The sequence below is a fragment of the Plectropomus leopardus genome, chromosome 17 (genome assembly GCF_026936395.1).
Source record: "Plectropomus leopardus strain MGB_pleo_1.0 chromosome 17, ASM2693639v1, whole genome shotgun sequence".
NCBI lineage: Eukaryota > Metazoa > Chordata > Actinopteri > Perciformes > Serranidae > Plectropomus > Plectropomus leopardus.
Window position 1 is genome coordinate 11,679,091 of NC_142192.1, and position 19,552 is coordinate 11,698,642.

At 41.5% G+C, this 19,552-nt stretch overlaps 2 protein-coding genes across 5 annotated transcripts in view; both read left to right on the forward strand.

The window, feature by feature from the left end:
• Positions 1-14,440, forward strand: part of LOC121957506 (ankyrin repeat and IBR domain-containing protein 1-like) — a 28,921-nt gene extending 14,481 nt beyond the window's left edge. Inside the window, exons 6-21 of one of the 3 annotated variants that reach the window (XM_042506110.2) lie at positions 204-321; positions 441-661; positions 1,744-1,832; positions 2,262-2,406; positions 2,712-2,872; positions 3,144-3,232; positions 3,485-3,615; positions 3,773-3,907; positions 4,156-4,242; positions 5,617-5,683; positions 5,786-5,931; positions 7,343-7,521; positions 7,679-7,730; positions 7,904-7,960; positions 8,113-8,236; positions 9,893-14,440. In XM_042506110.2, the coding sequence (XP_042362044.1) occupies positions 204-321; positions 441-661; positions 1,744-1,832; positions 2,262-2,406; positions 2,712-2,872; positions 3,144-3,232; positions 3,485-3,615; positions 3,773-3,907; positions 4,156-4,242; positions 5,617-5,683; positions 5,786-5,931; positions 7,343-7,521; positions 7,679-7,730; positions 7,904-7,960; positions 8,113-8,236; positions 9,893-11,370 (3,279 nt within the window). In that variant the 3' untranslated portion in view covers positions 11,371-14,440. The remainder of the gene's footprint in view (positions 1-203; positions 322-440; positions 662-1,743; positions 1,833-2,261; positions 2,407-2,711; positions 2,873-3,143; positions 3,233-3,484; positions 3,616-3,772; positions 3,908-4,155; positions 4,243-5,616; positions 5,684-5,785; positions 5,932-7,342; positions 7,522-7,678; positions 7,731-7,903; positions 7,961-8,112; positions 8,237-9,892) is intronic. The other 2 variants (XM_088090895.1, XM_042506112.2) reach the window with 2 other exon arrangements.
• Positions 14,441-15,247: 807 nt separating this feature from the next.
• snrpd1 (small nuclear ribonucleoprotein D1 polypeptide) lies at positions 15,248-19,526 on the forward strand. Of its 2 annotated transcripts, XM_088090897.1 has the most exons (5): positions 15,248-15,372; positions 15,835-16,022; positions 17,085-17,161; positions 18,883-19,074; positions 19,304-19,526. In XM_088090897.1, the coding sequence occupies exons 2-5, from the start codon at positions 16,009-16,011 to the stop codon at positions 19,378-19,380; spliced, it is 360 nt and encodes a 119-aa protein (XP_087947023.1). In that variant the 5' UTR covers positions 15,248-15,372; positions 15,835-16,008; the 3' UTR covers positions 19,381-19,526. The 2 variants fall into 2 exon arrangements, with proteins under 2 accessions (XP_087947023.1, XP_042362766.1); XM_042506832.2 differs by lacking the exon at positions 15,835-16,022 and having other exon boundaries at positions 15,295-15,372.
• Positions 19,527-19,552: the final 26 nt, after the last annotated feature.

Here is a 19,552-nt window from a genome sequence, read left to right on the forward strand (position 1 = left end):
CCTGTCCTTTCCATTTTTCTCACATTATCTTTTTCACTTCTTTAACGTATCTCAATCTCATACTTTTCATATTTTTGTTAAATTTTCCTCTTCTCTTTCCATCTTAACATCTCTTGCCCTCTCTTTCTCATTCTTCCCATTGCTTCCTGTCTCTCTTTTATGTCTCACTCTTCCTTCATCTCTGTGTCTCTGTAACATTTCAGCCTTATGAGGGACTGAAGATTCAGGACCTGCGCAGGCTGAAGGACATGCTGATAGTAGAGACGGCAGACATGCTGCAAGCCCCCCTCTTCACCGCTGAGGCCCTGCTCCGAGCACATGGTGTGTGAAAGATGACATTCATGAGACGTTCACAAACTCTCACAGCACTGTCGGTGCAATATTAAGAGAAAACTGAATGCATATTCCTTGCCTCTAAATGTGTGTAACTTCTCTCTCAGATTGGGACAGGGAAAAGCTGCTGGAGGCCTGGATGTCAGATGCTGAGGGCTGCTGCCAGCGCTCAGGTGTGACCATGCCCACCCCACCACCCAGTGGGTACAATGCCTGGGACACCCTTCCCTCACCTCGCACCCCTAGGACCCCGCGCTCACCCCTCACACTCACCCTCACCTCCCCGACCGACAGCTGCCTCACACCTGGAGAGGAGGGCCTGGCTTCAGTAAGACATTCACTCAATGATTAGTTTTTAACTGGAATCATTTTTTTAAATTAAAGATGCAGAAAATGTTGTTTTGTGAATGGAATGATTTTGTTCATTAATAGGGGATTGTTAGGTTGTGGTGCAAGGGTTATTGTAAATCACAATTTCCTTGAGTACCACATGTAATTAAGAGTTTTCAATGACCTGTTTGATTTTAGTCTAAATATAAAACCTGCCACAATATCCCCTGTATCTAAATGAGAGTCATGTTAATGGATGACATTAATTAAACGACTGCAGTGTGTAAAGACATCGCAGACTGGTCTTATCAGTTGGACTGTCTTATTTTTTTGATAATAGAAGGTTAATGTCTAATCTTACCAAAGCAAAGGAGGTCATAGACCATCTTTCTATCAATAATCCCTCCACATCAACATCAGCCTCTTGTCCACTGTTGAGTCAGGTGTAATAACCCTGAAATTACCCTTAGAACTGGTACATAACCTGTGCGAACATGCACCGAAAACCTTGATCTCCTTCTGCATGAAATGTAGACAGGGGTTGTTACTAGATGGTGATAGCCGCATCACTGGTCCATCTAGCAACATTTCTGCCTTGCTGATCATCCATGGATTGGGGTTTACACCATCATTTTCAGAACAAAAAAGAGAAGTTATGTAGTTTTTTTACAGTCTCTGTCACAATCAAGGGGATTTTGAAAATAGCAGAATTGTTTGTCCCTATAGGGCAAGAGTGACGATTCTCTCTTGACCAATCAACGGGCAATTACACACCCAGCACTTGTCTGCCTGCAAATCGGGCCTTTGGAAAAATTGCAATAATAATATTGGATGGCTGTAATATCACTACATGATTGCAGTAATAAAGATATACTACAATCTTAACAAATTGCAAGTTCTTATTTTGCTTTGCATCATGTTTCATAGATTATTTTGTCCATTCCTGTCTCATGATTATGAAAACAACATAGTAAAAAGTGTTTCAAGTTAATGTTATATGTAGCAATTTGTTATGTATCACCATGATATTATTAAGCGCCAACACGTCACATCATGTGTTTATTTTCTCTCTGCCTGCAGTGTGGAATCTGTCTCTGCTCTATCTCAGTGTTTGAGGATCCAGTGGACATGTCCTGTGGACATGAGTTCTGCAGAGCATGCTGGGAAGGGTAGGGACCTTTGTTTGTGTGTATAGATAGAGAGATGGATAGACAGATTGATATTTGTCAGTCCTTTTGGAAATTCATCATATACTGTATGCATATTTGCATTATTTAGGATAGCAAAGGCATGAACTACTCTGCCTTACTGTGCCTCTGATTGGCTTACTCTGTTTTTACCCTAATCAATCTCGCTCCTCTTGCCTAAACCTAACCAATTCAAACAGCAAAGGCAACAAATATTACAATCCCTTACAATCAAAGGGAGAGTAGGATGGGCCATGTCTTTGCTATTCTAGGAAATGCAAATTCTTGACCGTACATTAATCGTCGGATGAATAAACAGACAATTATAATAACAGCAACAACAACAACGGAGCATGTTCCTTCATACTTGACGTGTGTGTGCGTGCGTGTGTGTATTTGTGTGTCTCTCAGGTTCCTCAATGTAAAGATTCAGGAGGGTGACGCACACAACATCTTCTGCCCGGCCTATGAGTGCTACCAGTTGGTGCCGGTGCATGTGATAGAGAGTGTAGTTTCCAGAGAGATGGACCAGCGATATCTACAGTTTGACATCAAGGTAAAAAAAAACAAAAAAACATCTCTCACACACACACACACACACACACACACACACACACACACACACACACACACACACACACACACACACACACACATGTTCTCATTAAGGTTTACCACAGCTAAAGAATGCTTTTCATATTTGTATGAAATTCTCTTTGTTTCTGCTTTTCTCTTCCTGTTTTTTGGCATTTCCTGATCACTTCTGCTCTGTACATTCCCTCCTGTCTTGTATTCTCTTCTTCCTCCTCCACCTCTGAATCCTCTATCACTTATCTCCTTCTCTCTCCCTCCCTTTTACAGGCATTTGTAGAGAACAATCCTGCTATCCGATGGTGTCCTGCAGCACGATGTGAGCGGGCGGTGCGGCTAACCCGACCAGGCCCAGGGGACAGTGACCCGCACAGTTTCCCCCTGCTTCCCTCCCCAGCTGTCGATTGTGGCAAGGGTCACCTCTTCTGCTGGTACACTGTGGGATTTATTGGCTGTATACACATACTTGCACACTCGACACAGCTGGAAGGATAGGCCACTGTGTTGCTGACCTAAAAACTGCGAGGCATCTATTATATTTTTGTTCTCTGCCAAGCCAACAAAATCTTATCAGAACTTCTTCCCATTGCCTTTTCTGTTTTTCTGCTTCTCTTTCTATAAATGAGTGACAAGGTTCTTCAGCCTCAGTTAATTGTATTTTACTGTACCTAATTCTGTGTTTATCACCCTTCGTGTCTGCAGGGAGTGCCTTGGCGAGGCCCACGAGCCATGTGACTGTCAGATGTGGAGGAACTGGCTCCAGAAAGTCACAGAGATGAAGCCTGAGGAGTGTACGTCTGTTTCCTGTGTTGTTTGTGTATTGCTCCATATTACTGGGGATCAGTTTAGCTCCACCTCAGTAAGCTGGCACCACAACAAGGCAGTTAACAGGTGTCAGGACGGCCTACTAGGATGTTTCTGATATACTTTTTAATGTGGTGGCAGGTGTTCAAGTCATTGATATTTTTTGTGTCTCTGCAGGACAGGTGTTGGACAATTGATGTGTTGCTAATGTGTGTGTCTGGGTGTGTGTGTTTCTACAGTGGCAGGTGTGAGTGAGGCCTATGAGGATGCTGCTAACTGCCTGTGGCTGTTGACCAACTCAAAACCATGTGCCAACTGCAAGTCGCCCATACAGAAGAATGAGGGCTGCAACCATATGCAGTGTGCCAAGGTAAACACATTAATCTGACTGTTTGCTGTGTGTCGTCATTTGCACAGATAATGAGTTCAGGTCACACAGGTTTAATAATTCTGTATATTTATATCATGGTTTACTGTGTTTTGATCACAATTATGAAACTAACTCTGCTCTCTGACTCTCGCTGTAGTGCAAGTATGACTTCTGTTGGATCTGTCTGGAGGAGTGGAAGAAGCACAGTTCGTCGACAGGAGGCTACTATCGCTGCACTCGCTATGAGGTCATTCAACAGCTAGAGGAGCAGTCCAAAGAGATGACTGTCGAGGTATTAACACACTCAAAAGCTCTCATTAATGTCAAGATGCACACAGAATATATCCACACAAACTAACATTCTCCTGCTCACATTTCCACCTGCAAGAGCTACAACTACCCATTCATCTGTCAGATGATATGTTGTTGAAGCTCATGTTCACATGCCCTACAGCATTTAATGTACTCACACACACACACACACACACACAGACACACACCAAGCCATTTGAGTGAAATCGAGTTGCTTTTTTGTTACAGGCAGAAAAGAAGCACAAAAGTTTTCAGGAGCTGGATCGTTTCATGCACTATTATACTCGCTTCAAGAACCATGAACACAGTTATAAGGTAAAACGCTCTCTACTCATACACACGCATTTATAACACCAAAAAGCTGAAAAGCTTTTGTTTCTTGAGGCACAAAGCAAAAATGGAAGGAGTCCGTCTATCTGTCCGTCCTTCAATTTTCTCAGTAACCATTCATCTGAACCACTTAACAGTTAGTGAGTGTACTGCTGAGGACCCAAGAATGTGCAATGTTGAGTAGGTGTTCTTGGGATCTATGGGACATATTTATTAGTAGTGTATTATGTACACATTGTATAGAGTATTGAGAGGGGCTCCCTATTAAATTACTATTATACTATGTCACTCACTACAGTACGTTTAAGAGCAGATGCAGAAAGGGAGACTAGAGATGTTTCACTGTAAGCAAACTCAAATATTTCAAACACTGTTGATGTAATTTTTGTTCCCAGTAAAAGCCTCGTACCAAATTGTTAGCTGTTCTCAAATGACACATATATTTCATTTCTTTCTAAGCTAACTGACAATATAAACAGACATATTTGACTTAAACCTGCTGGGCTGAGAAGCTAAGTGTTTTAGCATCTTCATTTTACTTAAATGAAACAGATAGTGATTAGCTTCGATATGCTACACATTTGAGCTACTTATCAATACCCCAGTCTGCTAGTTAGCTCACCATGGTAGCTTTCAAACCACATACAGCATGCATGGGAATTAACTACAACTTTTGAGAACGGGTTGCAGTGGCTCTGACAATGATCTGTTATTGTCTGTGCAGCTGTTTGCGACATGAACCATCATGCTGCACATGCATGTAAATTTGATCTACATGGGAGCGGCTGTATCTGAGACAGACCGGCAGGTCACTGGTCATTGCAGATCAAGCTGAAGATCGTCCACTCTCTGGCTGATCGCTCATTGCATCTTTACTTTCCTGTAATATTTTTGTTTTGGTATCAGACTGCTACATAGTCATGTTGATGAAGCGGGAGCATACATCCCTCTTCAATTACAAGCTAAACTGTGATGGCATGAATGGTTTAAAAATACTCCAAATGTAGCTTCAATTTTTAGTTGGAGAAGGGCGGATCAGGAGGAAAATATTTTGAGCAGTCCTGTTGAAACTGAAGTGGACGACAATCAAACACGTGCAAGTGCTAGTGGCTACTTAAACAGCGCCAGTGAAGTTTCCACAGCATCTGATGAGGGGCTGGCCCTTGCAGTGTAGAAGTGTTGTGAAAGCGTTTAAGTGTCTTTTGTATAGTGTGGTTGATAACAGTCAACAATTAATAATCTTCCAAGCAATTGGCCCATCGTGAACAGGCATGTTTTTGAATGGGCACTGCACTAGTACATTACAATCTGATAATCATAAAATATTGGAAATCTTTATTCTCATCTCTCCTCTGTTAGTTGGAGCAGAAATTACTGAAAACAGCTAAGGAAAAGATGGAGCAGCTGAGCAGAGCCTTCATTTGCCGTAAGTCTTCTTATATGATAGAAGGTGAATAAAGCAGTTTGATTTTTTTTGTCATTATACATGAATCCTGTCTGCATTGTAATCCTGGCTTGTTTGGTCCAGGTGAAGGCACTCCTCCAGACACGCGGTTCATTGAGGACGGTGTATGTGAGCTGCTGAAGACACGACGCGTCCTGAAGTGCTCTTACCCATACGGCTTCTTCCTGCAGCAAGGCAGCACCCAGAAAGAGATATTTGAGCTCATGCAGGTAATCTAGCACATATCTGTGACATAAACAAGACAAACAAGTTAAAAGCTCCTCTGATGATCCCTAAAGACACCCTTGTTCATTTGACCACACGGGCTGGCTAAACTGGTTTAAACAAATAGAGTACTGTTTGTGAATTTTGTGGTAATCTGGCCTTTAGGTTTCATTTTCTAATACTCAGATTTGTGTTTTGCCTTGATAGTAACTCCAAACATCAGGTGAAATGTTAAAAAAAAATCACTCGTCCGCTGAGGACCATAAATATCCACACAAATATTCAGAGATTCAGCCTGGAGTAGTGAGATACTGTATTTACTGTATATGATTAATATTCTTCAGTCATTTTGCACAAAGCTCTTTTTAATATCAGAATCAGAAATAATTTATAATCTTTTTAATATACCACATTTTATAGTGCTAAAGAATTTTATAATCTGTATTTTGTGCGGTTTAACATCCCGGGGCAAACATTACCAATTAAACCACCCGAACCAGAATGGACCTCCAAACTGCCAACTTAATGCACAGTTTATGCTACAGTAGCACAATTGTTAGGACAGAGACAATTAGGACTGAGTGTTGTGGCGTTCTTCTAGGTGTGTGTGTGTCTGTGTGTGAGTGTCGTTTGAGAGAGAAACACTGAGAGGGGAAGAGTAGGTGTACTCTTGCATTCAATGTTTCTGAAGGCCTAAGTATTGATGACTTACTCAGAACACTGTTTGCCACTTTTTGACCTGCCTACTGGAACCTGTGATAGTTACACAATGTAACCAGTGAATAAAAAAACAAACAAACAAACAAAAGAAGAGCTGTCAGCTCAATGGATGTGGCCAATCTTCACAGTGATGGTGCCAAACTTGGTCACTAAAAAGTGTACAACTACACCCCTCTGGCAGCCTACAAATCATCTGGTAGATAAATCAGAATTGTTAGTTTCTAAGCACAAATGCTTTTAGCGCCACCACAAACCCGCGCCTTGGTGGCATTGTGGAAAAGGGGGGTAGTGGCTCTTAAATCACGATGCTCAGTGGTCAACTGACAGCCATAGGCGATGGATGATAGCATCGACCACCAGTCCTACCCCACAATGAGTGTTTTTATTGTAGGTGTTCACATTTTCTCCCTTGCAGTAATTTGATGATGTTTCATTTAGTCATGCAACATTTTGAGATTGCAGTGATTGATATTAAGTCGAGTAAAACAGAGCAGAGCTTTGCAAAAATATTTGAACCACCAGTGGTCCATTTCAATTACTTTTCAAACAAGCTTCCAAATCTCCAGTAAGATAAGGAATAATCAGCTCCTGTTTGGTCTGTAGTAGAAGAGAAATATGATGACAGTAAATCCATTTTAAATTTCAAGTCTCTGAGTAGATGGAAGTGAACATGTTGTCTGTATTTTCTCTCCTCAGACAGACCTTGAGATGGTTGTGGAGGATTTGGCCCAGAAAGTCAATCGTCCGTACCTGAGGACTCCCTGCCACAAGATAATCAGTGCGGCCCGTCTGGTGCAGCAGAAGAGGCAAGAGTTCCTGGCGTCAGTGGCCCGAGGCGTCGCTCCTAACGATTCTCCTGATCCTCCCCGCAGGAAGTAATGCAACACACACTCGCACATACTCAGAAAGCACATACTACTTCATTTAAATGTATAACTATTTGTTTACAAACTATTAAAACTGAAAAATGAATTTATTATCTGCTGTGTGTGTCACTGTGAGCAAACATTCTTCTGTTTGTGTTTGTTTAAGTTACCCCGGAGGATCATGGGACTGGGAGTACCTCGGCTTTGCCTCCCCTGAGGTAAACGGTCAAACTGTACACTGTCATACAACCTTTTGCTGTTTGCTAACTATTTGGTTCATGCCCAGCTAATGCTGTTCCCTAAACCTGCGCTTAGTGACCCACTTCAATATGAGGTCATCTAAATGCATGACTACGGCTGCAGCTGACTTAGTTTGCTTATGTGCTTTAAGATGGGGAGTCGTCACTCTGTATTGGGAGCAGTAGATCAAAGGGAGAGACCGTCACAGGTAAGGCATTATAGTTCCTGGTATTTTGTGCATATGCATGAGCTCTGTTTTCCTGTGCTGAAGATTGTGAACCTGCTCGATGATAAAATAGACTTACAACCCAGCCTGTAGAGTTGATTTTGTAATAACCCAGCTTGAATCGCTGTCTGCAGGATTATGCTGACATCCAGTACCGCCGCAGACACAGACCACGGCGCAGAGGAGACATGCTGAGTCTGCACAACCTTAGAAGCAGCAGCAACACACCAGAGACCAGCAGGAGGAGTGACAACACAGGTCTGCCAAAGGTTTTATTTAAGCCTCATACAAATCCCTTTATTACAAGAACGGTGTATAATATACAGTATGGGGAATTTTGGCAATGAACTCAATGTTGCGCTGTAAAGGTACCATTATCATTAAAGGCCTAGACACACCAAACTGACATCAAAGTACAAGGGGCACAAAGGCCGACTGTTACTTCATGTCACCTGCGTCTCAGCCAAAAAGTTGCACTTGACCGCACTTCAAAGTCTACCTCCATCAGCCAACTAGCATGAACATTCTGCGCCTGCGTGAGAGGGAATAATTCTCCATAACAGCAGTCTGTATTTGTCATTCATAAAGAGAAACCAGAAGACCAACAGGACGGATTCAAGATGCTAGTTAGCCATTTAGCACATTAACAACAAAAACCCACTGTTGAAGGAACAAATAATCTTTGCCGTGCACCAGCGAACAATTACAAACGATTCCAAACCATTTCTGCAAAAGAGCTCAATGACTAAAAAATAATCTTATCTAACAAGTTCGATTTGATTTCACACCCTCTTGACTTTAGCTGTTTGTTTGCTTTCCTCACAGTTCTCCTCCAGTTCTATCATCAGATTGATTTCAATCACTGACAGGCTCTGCTGGGTCAGAAACTAAGTCAACATGGTGAATCAGCCAGAAGAAAAAGCCGGCAAGGGCTAGATAGAGCCAATGGTGCGGGGCACGGCACAAAAACTAAGGCGACAGATGGTTACTGATGACCCAACATTGATTTCATTTACATGCACATAATAGTCCAGTTTTTGCCCTTATTTCTAAGACACAGTTAACAAGATTAATGTGCTCTAACATGTCGTTTATCATGTCAAAATATGGGGAAGTTTGTCATTTTGCTTCCCTGCATCAAAATATGAGTTTTTTTTACATTTTCTTTTGGCAGACTTGTTGGCCTCCCTTTTTCCTTCCTTCATCTTCTTGAAAAGGTCGATGCTGTGATATTTGCGCGTTACCTAAAACCCCTTGATATCTAAGTCTTTCATAAAGTTTAAAAACAGGAGTGTTTCTCTTTGCAACCAGAAACATGGTATTTTTTTATTGTGTCCATCTCTACCCCACAGCCTTACAAACTGTTTGTGAGGCTGTTTATTTACAACATACCCGTGAAAACGCACAGCCCCGACAGCAAACAAACGAGAGGCCACGTGTTGCAAACTGCGGTGAAAACCCCATTTGAGACAAATATTCCAAATTGGCTGTTTACAAATACTGGTCCTGAAACCTGAATAATACTGGAATATCCCACCTCTTCATAGAGAAATGTTGAATTCAGAAAATGGCCTGATTTGAATATCTAAGCAGAATATGCTGTTTACATGACCTGCATCAAATTCAAAATATTATCATATTCAGAATAATAGGGGATTATTGGTGTGATCATCAGGGCCTTTACATACAGTACATTTAGTGCACAAACTCTAGGTCCTAATCCAGCTCCAGCCTTCGCCTAGATTTATAAATTTTGATTGGGCACTGCACCAGACAACCAGCAAATGAGATTTTAAGTTATTGCCCCATGAATCAGTTTTGGTCGAAGCACACGGAGACATTGATCACTGGGATCAATTTGTAATCAAGCTTTACAAAGCAGTCCTTGTTTTAATGTGATATTCTGTGTTCCAGAAGGTCCAGAGAGAAGTGAGGGCCGCAGGAGAGCACTGGGCTCGCTGGACGAAGACGACCCAAACATCCTGCTGGCCATCCAGCTGTCCCTTCAGGAGTCCCGCAGAGAGCGGGGTCTGGAGGGTGGGATGGAGGGTAGAGTGGAGCTGGATCGTGGACTGGACAGAGGACAGGAGAGGAGGCCGGGTACTGCGGGCGATCTGGCTGATGTTGCTTTGCAATCCCTCAACACAGACGGTCCTCCAGGAGCCAGAGGCTCCTCGTTCCCCACTTCTCTCCTGGATCCTCCTCGCCCCCCTAACAGGACAGACTCCACCTCCCAGCCTCCCCCATCAAACTCCCTCCCCCTGCCTCCCCCACCTCCCTCCCTCAGTGCAGAGCTGCTGGAGCTGGGAGACAGCCTTATGAAACTGGGGAACATAACCACTCCTTATGAGCTGGACACACACACACAGGAGCAGCTCTGCTCCCACCACACGTACAGTCACAGTGCACTCACCGCTCCCTACAGCATCGAACCTGCGTACAGCGACTGCAGCCATAGACCAGACCAGAGTGCACTGAACGCCCCATATGTGCTCGACCATATCACCATTACAGATCCCAGTTACTGCCACTCCGGTGGTTATTTGGCTGAGGCTGAACACACTGCCTCCTGCGCACTTGAACGCAACCAAAACCCCGCCCATCCCAGTTCATGTAACCGGGAACATGCAGCCACGTATGACAGCACCCCAAAACCAGACAGCTCTTACACCCCCTGCCCAGAACACAGTAGCTCTTACACTCAGGAGCGCCCTGCCGCCTACGCTCTTGAACGCCCATCCAAATCTGACCCGCAGCCGCCTACCCAGTTGTGCCTCCCGTCTCCAGAGCTCGAGCCGGAGCTGCTGCTTTCACCGGTGATCCCCCCGGGGGGCCCTTTCACCCCCAGCGACCCTCAGAGTCTGGAGCCCCTGGACCCCACCGCCAGTGCCCAGCTGCTGGACAACATCATGGCCTGGTTTAACAACAACATCAACCCCCAGAACAACCCGCAGAGCCTGGCCCTCATCCCGTCCCCGCCCACCACAGAAACCGACTCCTCCCCCGACACACACACTGAGACTGAATCAGAGAGCCAGACCTCGAGGGACGCGACCCCCGCCCCTATCTGGCAGCCCCTGGAGGGCGAGCCAGAGGCAGATGGAGGGTCAGCGAGTCCCTGTCTAGGTGCTGTGGGCACGGAGGCCCCGAAGACGTCGAGGCCCAGCACTCTGGAGCTGGAAAACAGAGAGGCTGGCAAGGAGGGTGTGGGCGCAGGGTGTGTGGCTGACGTGTCGCTGGACGAAGCGCACACACACCCGTGCTCATGCTCCCAACGTGGAAACAGTCCCGTACACACTGCCCCGGCCACAGAGAGAGACTTAGACCTTATCCTTCAGTTAGAGGAGGACCAATCTCCTGAGGAGTGGGAGGAACAAGTACACCTGGTGTGACAGCGACAGAACGGTGCGGAGAGAGAGGGTCGAGCCAAGTAGAAGAGAGAGAGAGAGGAAAGTGAAAGAAAGTCAGAGATGAGGAAAGAGAAGCACTGATGGAAAAATATTCAATAAAACAGTGATGCCTCAATGAAAGATGTAGGTCTTTGGAGCGTTTACTGTATGTATTATAGTGTATCTAGAGAGGACATAAAACCCTGCGGACTTTGTCCAGTAAAGATGATGTCATACGCAGTTTGATTTTTAATTTTTTTTTTTTAAGTGCTTTTGTCTGCTCTAAAAAGCAGACAAAATATTCTTTGAAACAAATGAGTGTTTAAAGCAGAGTACACCAGTGGAAAGCTACTGATATCATAACACATAAAATGCTGCACATTTTTTTGTTTTCTTATTTATTTCCTGTATTTGTCGTCTCTGTTTGTTCAAGTTTTGGTGCTGATTCATGCTGAAATCCAAACTTGCCTCATATACTCTCACTTTTATTAAGACACCGACCCAACCAAGAGCCTGTTCAGAGCTCCTGGAGCCAAATACGACGATAACTGTAACCTTTGGAGCTTGTTTAGCGTACTGTACAATCAGAGGGCCTAATTCTGATTTTTGGACCTTCGTGCACACTGTGCCTGCTTTGTTAGAGAGCCAACACACTACTGATTTTTCCTTTTGGTAGGCTACAAAGGACGACGATACACCCGCCTGCTCAGTAAACGTCACGCTGGTACAACGTGCTTATCAGATTTTATGACAGTAATAATTCTTTTGTAATACTCAAGATGAGATATTGTCCGGTCCCCCTGCACAGGGGGGTCAGCCTCAGCTGAGAATTGTTCATTCAGAGTATTGTTTAAAGTTACTTAAGCATCATGGGTGTTTGTTGTCAGAGGGGCGCTGATCCCTCTGTTTTTCCTGCTCACTTCACCGACCTGCTACTTATTCCATGAAATTCTCTGTCTTTATATCGAAGATGAGCTTTCAATCAAGTGTCATCCACATTTCTGAATTTTACACCAGCTTTGGCTCAGTTTTCACAGCAGACTGTCAAAACATAAAATGACTAATAACTATTTTGACCTCAGAATGACACAGAATGCTTTATGAAAAATAATTCTAAAATTATGTATGACAGCAGCACAACATGAAGTGTCACTGGATTTAAATTGCTGTTTTATTTCAACATACAATGTCTAAATTAGTTGTCAAACAGAAACTCTCATTAAAACAATCTAGATCCAGTCATGAATGATAGAAGAAATAAAGAAATAAGATCTGCTTCTGTAAATATAGACGGAAGAAACCTAGAATCTGACTGAACAGTTTGTCTTCTTTTCATTCTAACTCTTGTTTCCAGGATAACTGAAATACTCGCTTCCGCTCAAGCTGGTAAAATTTGTCTTCATCTGCAATCATTTTACTGCACATGTGAGAGTTTTCAGAGATGAGAAGGAGAAAAAACAATGTGTTTAATGTTTTTTTTTCTTGAGCACCTGAGCTCCTAGATTTACTAGCCCAACATGGCATTGTATTTGGGCAATCCTTATTTTTGAGCTCTGTTTATGTGATGAAGAATTTCTGAATGAATATCTCTCTGTAAATTGAAACTGTTGTAAAAACTGAGCCAAAGCTTCAGACGATACTATACATGGAAACACTCATTTAGTTTGTTTTTATCATATCTATTCCACTACTGATGGTTAGTACAGTGTGCTGTTGATAGGCGGGAGATGGGTTTTTACTGTAATTTATCCTTTTTTAAACATTTCTTTATTGCTTGTTATAGAGATGAACTTTCTTCCAGTTGAGACCGGAGTTGTTGGGTCTGTGTGCCTTTTTGTTTCAGTCGTATTTGTTTGTCGGTATTTATTAGTGTCATTACTTTTTAAACATGCTAAACGGCGTTGATTATGAAAGATAGAGGAGAACACACCACTTTGGCTGTGGCCATTCACTGAGGTTCTTGATGCACATTAGTATCGTTTGTCCTCGCTCCTGCTGGTTTATCTTATTTAAAGTTATCCCCAGAGAAAAACGGCTTTGGAGCTACGTAAAAGAACTCGTTTGTCATATTTACACTTTATACTTTCCACTTTAATTAACAACCATTTTGGGTGATTTTTCTTGAAACGCGGTGAAGCGCTCTGAACCCTGGGTTGTCACTGAACCCTCTATCTTTAAACTTTATCGCCCAACTGTAATGTTTACAAGAGAATTAAACACTGCCTGTTTTGTTGAGATATGATCTGGTGCTTTTGGGACTGAAATGATAGTAATGGAGTGTTTTTAATTATTCTTCCATGGCAGGCCAAACAAATGTAAAGATATCTTGATTTTGTTGAAATTTCTCCCTCTACTTTACAAAAAGTGCCAGGAATACAGGATGTGATACGCAATCAAAAAATGCATCACTTTTCATTAAAACTTTGGGTTTTAAGCTTGTTTTAAATTGTGAGGTCTGGAGTGCTCCACTGAAGTGACCCCCCCAAAATAACACTTTTTTCACTCCGTATTAAACATTGAACTGTGAAGGTGCTGGACAGGTTGTAGGAGCTGGCGATACTTTATAAAGGCTGCTGAGATGAGAGGGCAGCTGGTGTTGCCTGTAACATTTCAGACATTGTTTCCTGAGGAATGGTTTGATGAACATTTATTTTAGGTTGCATGGTTGCAACAGGACATAGGAAGGGGTCTTTTAATTTGCACACGCATGCTCTTAATGTGTTGCACTAATCCAGTGCTGTCAGGCAAGACGTGGAGGACTGATAAGTGCGGCTTTTATTATTATTATTATAATTATTATTATTTACTTCTTTTATTTTCTTGATTTGGAATTGGATTTATGCTGTCAAGGGAATGGTCTTGTGCCATTTTATACTCCATATATAATGTTTATATTTTATTGATCCCTCAACCACTTCAGAATTTTAAAAAAAATTAATTAATCAAATTGCACTTGCATAGATTATACTTGATACATTCCCAGTCGGTCCATAAGAGAGGTTTGATGTGTGGCCAAAACTGTAAATGAAAGTGTCAGTGCAAAGTTTACTCTCAATAAAAACAACTGAAAGTGTGTTGCTATAAGATTTTTTTTTTTTTTCCAGTGGCAGTGATTTCCAAAACCATCTCAACAGAAACGTGCAAAAGAAGGAATAATCTGATAATGGAATCATTATATACTGCACATGTATGACTTGTGTTCGAGCTGTAAGGCGACCGTCTACAATCAGTTTCCACTTGATTAACAATTAATAACATGCCAGACATGATCAAGTAAACTGATATGAATAATCTGCAAATTTTTTTCTTGTTTAACAATTTGAAACATTGACTGATATCACTTTTCTTGTGCTGCTTTTATGGGGAAACTATGTTTATGATTATCATAATCACATGTTTAAAATTATGCCACAGAGTTATTATAATTTTTAAGCACATTTTCTAGGTAATTTATTTATTTATTTATTTATTTTAACTATTTTTTCTTCTATTTTTGTAGTTTTTATTTTTTTTAAACTTATTTTCAGGTAATTGTCTAGTACTGTTTACTGCTTTCTTGCTAATTTTACTTAAAACATTTTGACACAGCTGCAGGATACTCCTACTAGCAGTGAAAATTGGTACTTTACTAATCAATACTATGATGGTTAAAAATAAATAAATAAATAAATAAAAAGACTCTTAGTAACATCTTCTGGCTGAAAGTGGAAACTACAACAACACTGATAAACTTTTGTCTCAACTGAACAGTCACAGTAAGTGTTTGCTATACGTGCACAGTGTTTTTGAATGTTTCTCAGGGAAATATTAAAATCTCCAGCAGTTGCAGAATGAGTTGAATAAGGTGGTGCATTAATTTCCCAAACATCCAAACCGTAGGAAAAGTACAGGTGCAGATGTAGATGTTACTGGGACACTTGAATGCAGCACAGACATCATTAAATGTTATGAGCGACACCTGTGGTTCTCCTGCTGTGACAAGTCAAGACGGCTGCCGTGAACAAGGTCTGTCTATATTTGTTCACTTTTTAGTAATTTCTCCTAATACACGATGTCATTTCATCTGTTAATACTGACTAAAATGTCATTTGGGAAATGGCATACTTATAAATCAACAACAATGTTGTAAATTTAGGCTTTTATTTGACAAAAATGCAGCCTTAAACAGCTTCTCTAAGAGACACTTCCACTTTGTTCCCTTGTTTGAACACCGTGCCCGGTAACAAATCCAAAGCGGATGTATATTTATTGCGCAGACATTTGTCTACTAATGTTTTATACTGTATACAAAAGGATGATATACTTTAAAAAATGAATACAAGGAGAATTAAGCCTATTTGCTCCAGCTGAATATAGATATAACACTTATTTACTTTCATATGTTTTTGGTGACTTTAGGCTCCGGTAAACCGTGCAGGGGGGGTTTGTTTATCTCCTCGCGGTAACGTGATGTTTGTCACTCCACAGTTAGGTGGCAGTGTTGCCACGCGCACCATTTCCTATTTGCTGTCGCTCATTTAATGACGTCGGTTGAGCGCGCCTGTAACGTACAGCGTACATCAACGGCGGCCTGTGTTTTCACCCGAGCGCTGCAATTTTTTGTCTTCGGTGGAGGATTTGTGTCTACAGTCCGTCACCATCATGAAACTAGTCAGGTACGTGGGAGCGAAATGTCATTGTTTATTAAATGCTGTGTTGTGGGATGATGAAACAATGGCGGTGCTAATGGATGGATTCAGATTTAACGGACAGAGACGGAGATGAGGCGGGAAGCGGTGAATGAAATGAATGGAGGCTGTCCGGTGTTACAATGAGCGGGCTCCAGCCTCTGAAATAACCCCAAAGATAAACACACACGTATTGTTCCTTATAACGGCGGAACTGTATATTTTAGCTTTTAAATCACGCATGTATTACAGCCACTGTGTTTGCTAACTAGCTTTAAGTAGCTACATGAATGCTAGCTAGTTAACAGTCAGGCCCCTCTCTCTTTCTCTGCACAGCTCAGCTAGCGTTTGCATTTTAGCGGTATGATATGTAATCCTAAACTCACCTAAAAATATGTGTAGTAATTTAGTATTACTTCCCACTTCAAATGATTGGAGTTTGCAGTGTTAAACTCGCCCGTGTGAGTGGTTTTGTTTTGGTACTGAAGGCTACACGGCCGGTAGCTAACTGTGGCTAAGTAAAGCTAGCTCACTTCAGACTGCTCTTTGCAGGGTTCCCACAGTCATGGAAAAACGTGGAAAAGTCATGGAATTTAATAACCACATTTTCCATGATTGGAAAAATCCTGAAATTAGTCAAAACCATTGAACGTTTGGGAAACTGACTGAGTTTTGTTGTGTATGCTGAAATAGTTACAGTACTCTTCTGTAGAAACCCTCCACATAATGTACCGAAGCTGCAAATGTAATTTCTGAAGCTGTCCGCTTAAAGTAGCTTTAATATGCCCTGATTTTCTGCCTGCTCGCTGCCTCTCCCTCTGTGTGTGCCAGCTTGCTGAAAGTACAATTATGGGCAAGTAGTGCTAAGAAAGGAAACCTACCTTGGGTCTTGAAAAGCCATGCAAACGTTTTGAAATGTTGTCCACGTAAATGTGTGGGAACCCTGTCTTTGACTTTACAAGATGTAAAATATTTAATTGTAAAATTGGGGGTGAGTGAGGTCATGGATTGATTTGCTTACATTGTGATCTTTTTCAACAATTTTCCCAGATTTTTGATGAAACTCAGCCATGAGACGGTTACCATTGAACTGAAGAATGGCACCCAGGTCCATGGTACCATCACAGGTAAGAGCCCGCTGCTGCTGCCGCTGCTTTATTAAAATGTGTCGGAGTTGCCTCCTGTAAGGGTTAACTGCAGTGAAACTTTGCTGAAAGTTATAAATGTCCCAACTTGTTTGATCACTTTAGTGCACCCACAGGCGATACTGAATTTATAACCAGTAGCCAGTTTTTTAAATTAGGGTTGCTACCTGGAAACGTCATGGAATAAAGAAAAATGATTGAAAGTTTTGGAAAAGTCATTTAATTTTAAAAAAAATCTTTTTTGATTAATGATTTCTTTCAAAAATGGGAAGAAGGCAATGGGCAAATTATGAGAATAAATGACCTGAAATAATTTTACCGATAAGTAAAAAGTACAAGAAAATTACCTGAACATAAGCAAAAAAGTAGGGGGGAGGGGTTACCCTAAAAATGTGCATGAAATGTAATTATTTGTAACATAATTTTAAATTATGATACATCTAAAAAAAATAAATAAAATAAAAGTTGACTTAACATTATTCCCTAACTTAGTTGCTCAGTGCTCAAAACACCTTTACAGGACATCTGAATGCAACACAAGAAAATGGATCGAAGTTTTGGAAAAGTCATGGAGTTTTGATTTGTGTAATGAAATTGTTGAAGTAATCGTCTGTGGATAATCTAATGTAACATAATGTTATTTATTAATCTGTGGAAACATTGCTCTGATGTGTGACAGCTTTCCGTCCACCATCACGTACATTTCTCTATTTTCTCTCCACATCCCGTCGCTCCCTTCATGTGTGCCAGCTATGACCTTATAGGTCATGTGAAGGTTTTGTTGTTTTGTCCCCAAAAGTGTGTGGGAGCCCCGTTAGATTCAGCTAGCTACGGTTAAAAAGGCTAATACAGCACTCTTAGAATAAATCCCAACTTGATGAAGGTTATAATCTTCTAAGTTTTTGAACTGGTTTTGAGAGGAGTTGATTCAACTTAATGGTCATTTTGGAAGCTGCACTTTGTTTTCTACTCCAGACCGCCTCTTGCTGGTTTTGGGGCCTCTTTTTTTTCCACTCTTTCTGTTGGCAGATGATGATGAACTATCAATATGTGGGAATCAGTGGGACAGATAGTCTGGTTACTGATGCTCGGGAAAAATGTCAGAAAATTTCATTTATAAATCTAATCATCATATATTTAAAGTCATACTATTAAATTAAACATTTCTTATTTTGAATCTTTTTCCCTTTTTTACCACTCTTAAAGTCGTTCTTGTGTATGTTTTGATTTTAACTTTTCTTTTTTTATCGCTTATTTTCGGGTAACTTTTCTTAAGTTTCTTGCTAATTTTTGGGCCATTTTTCATTAAGTTGCTCCACTGCCTCCTTCCTCTCATGCCTTTGAAAGAAATCAAATTTGCTCAGGTGTCAAAGGATAAGTATGGCTTAATTCTGCTGCCACAAAGCTCCCGACTTGTGTCATAGCTTTCCAGAAAATTAACTTTGACCTGTCTGCACTAAAACACAAGGCTGGCTTTTTGAAGCGCTCACATTTTGTGGTGTGGAAACGCTGGTGTAGAGTAGATTGAATTAATGACTGACTGCGAGATGTTTTCAGTTGTAGCCTTTTTAGTATTAACATGCTGTCACTCTCTTGTTTTACAGTTACTTCCTTTACAGCTTTGTTAATTATGATAAATGTTGGCTTGTCCATGTTCATATTTAATCATTTCCATCCCTGTTTTCTTATTTTCTCAATTTTAGGTGTTGATGTGAGCATGAACACCCACCTGAAGGCGGTGAAAATGACCCTAAAAAACAGGGAGCCCACTCAGCTGGAATCACTGAGTATCCGCGGCAACAATATTCGCTATTTCATCCTTCCAGACAGCCTCCCACTGGACACCTTGCTGGTTGACATCGAGCCAAAGATCAAGTCCAAGAAGAGAGAAGCAGGTGAGGAATATCAAAAAATCATGGAGGCGTACACTACAGCAAAAATGATTTATTGCAAGTGCAGAATAATTGGTAGTTTTGTGGTGAAATGGATTATTGTAAATGGGCCGCTAACACTTTCATATTCAGGAGTGAGTTGATATTCAAGACTGGGTTAAACTGATCTAAATGTTGCGCCGTAGTATTATGTTGTGATACTTAACATGATGTCACTCATCTGTCTTCTCAGTGGCTGGACGGGGACGAGGCAGGGGGCGAGGGCGTGGCAGAGGAAGGGGACGAGGCCGAGGTGGCCCGAGGAGATGATCACCAGGCTCTACGTTTGCTGGCCAACACTGTTTGTACAGGATTTTCTTTTTTTCTTTTTCAGAGAAAACATTTTGTGAATTTTCATGTTTTTTGTTCAGTTTTGTTCTTTCTCATTTTGTACATTAAAATCCTTATGAAAAGGATGAATGTGACTCTGTGGATTATTGCA

Bases quoted from the DNA above. Each gene is read 5' to 3' on its own strand.
- snrpd1 (XM_088090897.1), top strand. The intron at 17,162-18,882 runs GTAAGAGCCCGC...TCTCAATTTTAG, and splicing joins GGTCCATGGTACCATCACAG to GTGTTGATGTGAGCATGAAC. The intron at 19,075-19,303 runs GTGAGGAATATC...CTGTCTTCTCAG, and splicing joins GTCCAAGAAGAGAGAAGCAG to TGGCTGGACGGGGACGAGGC.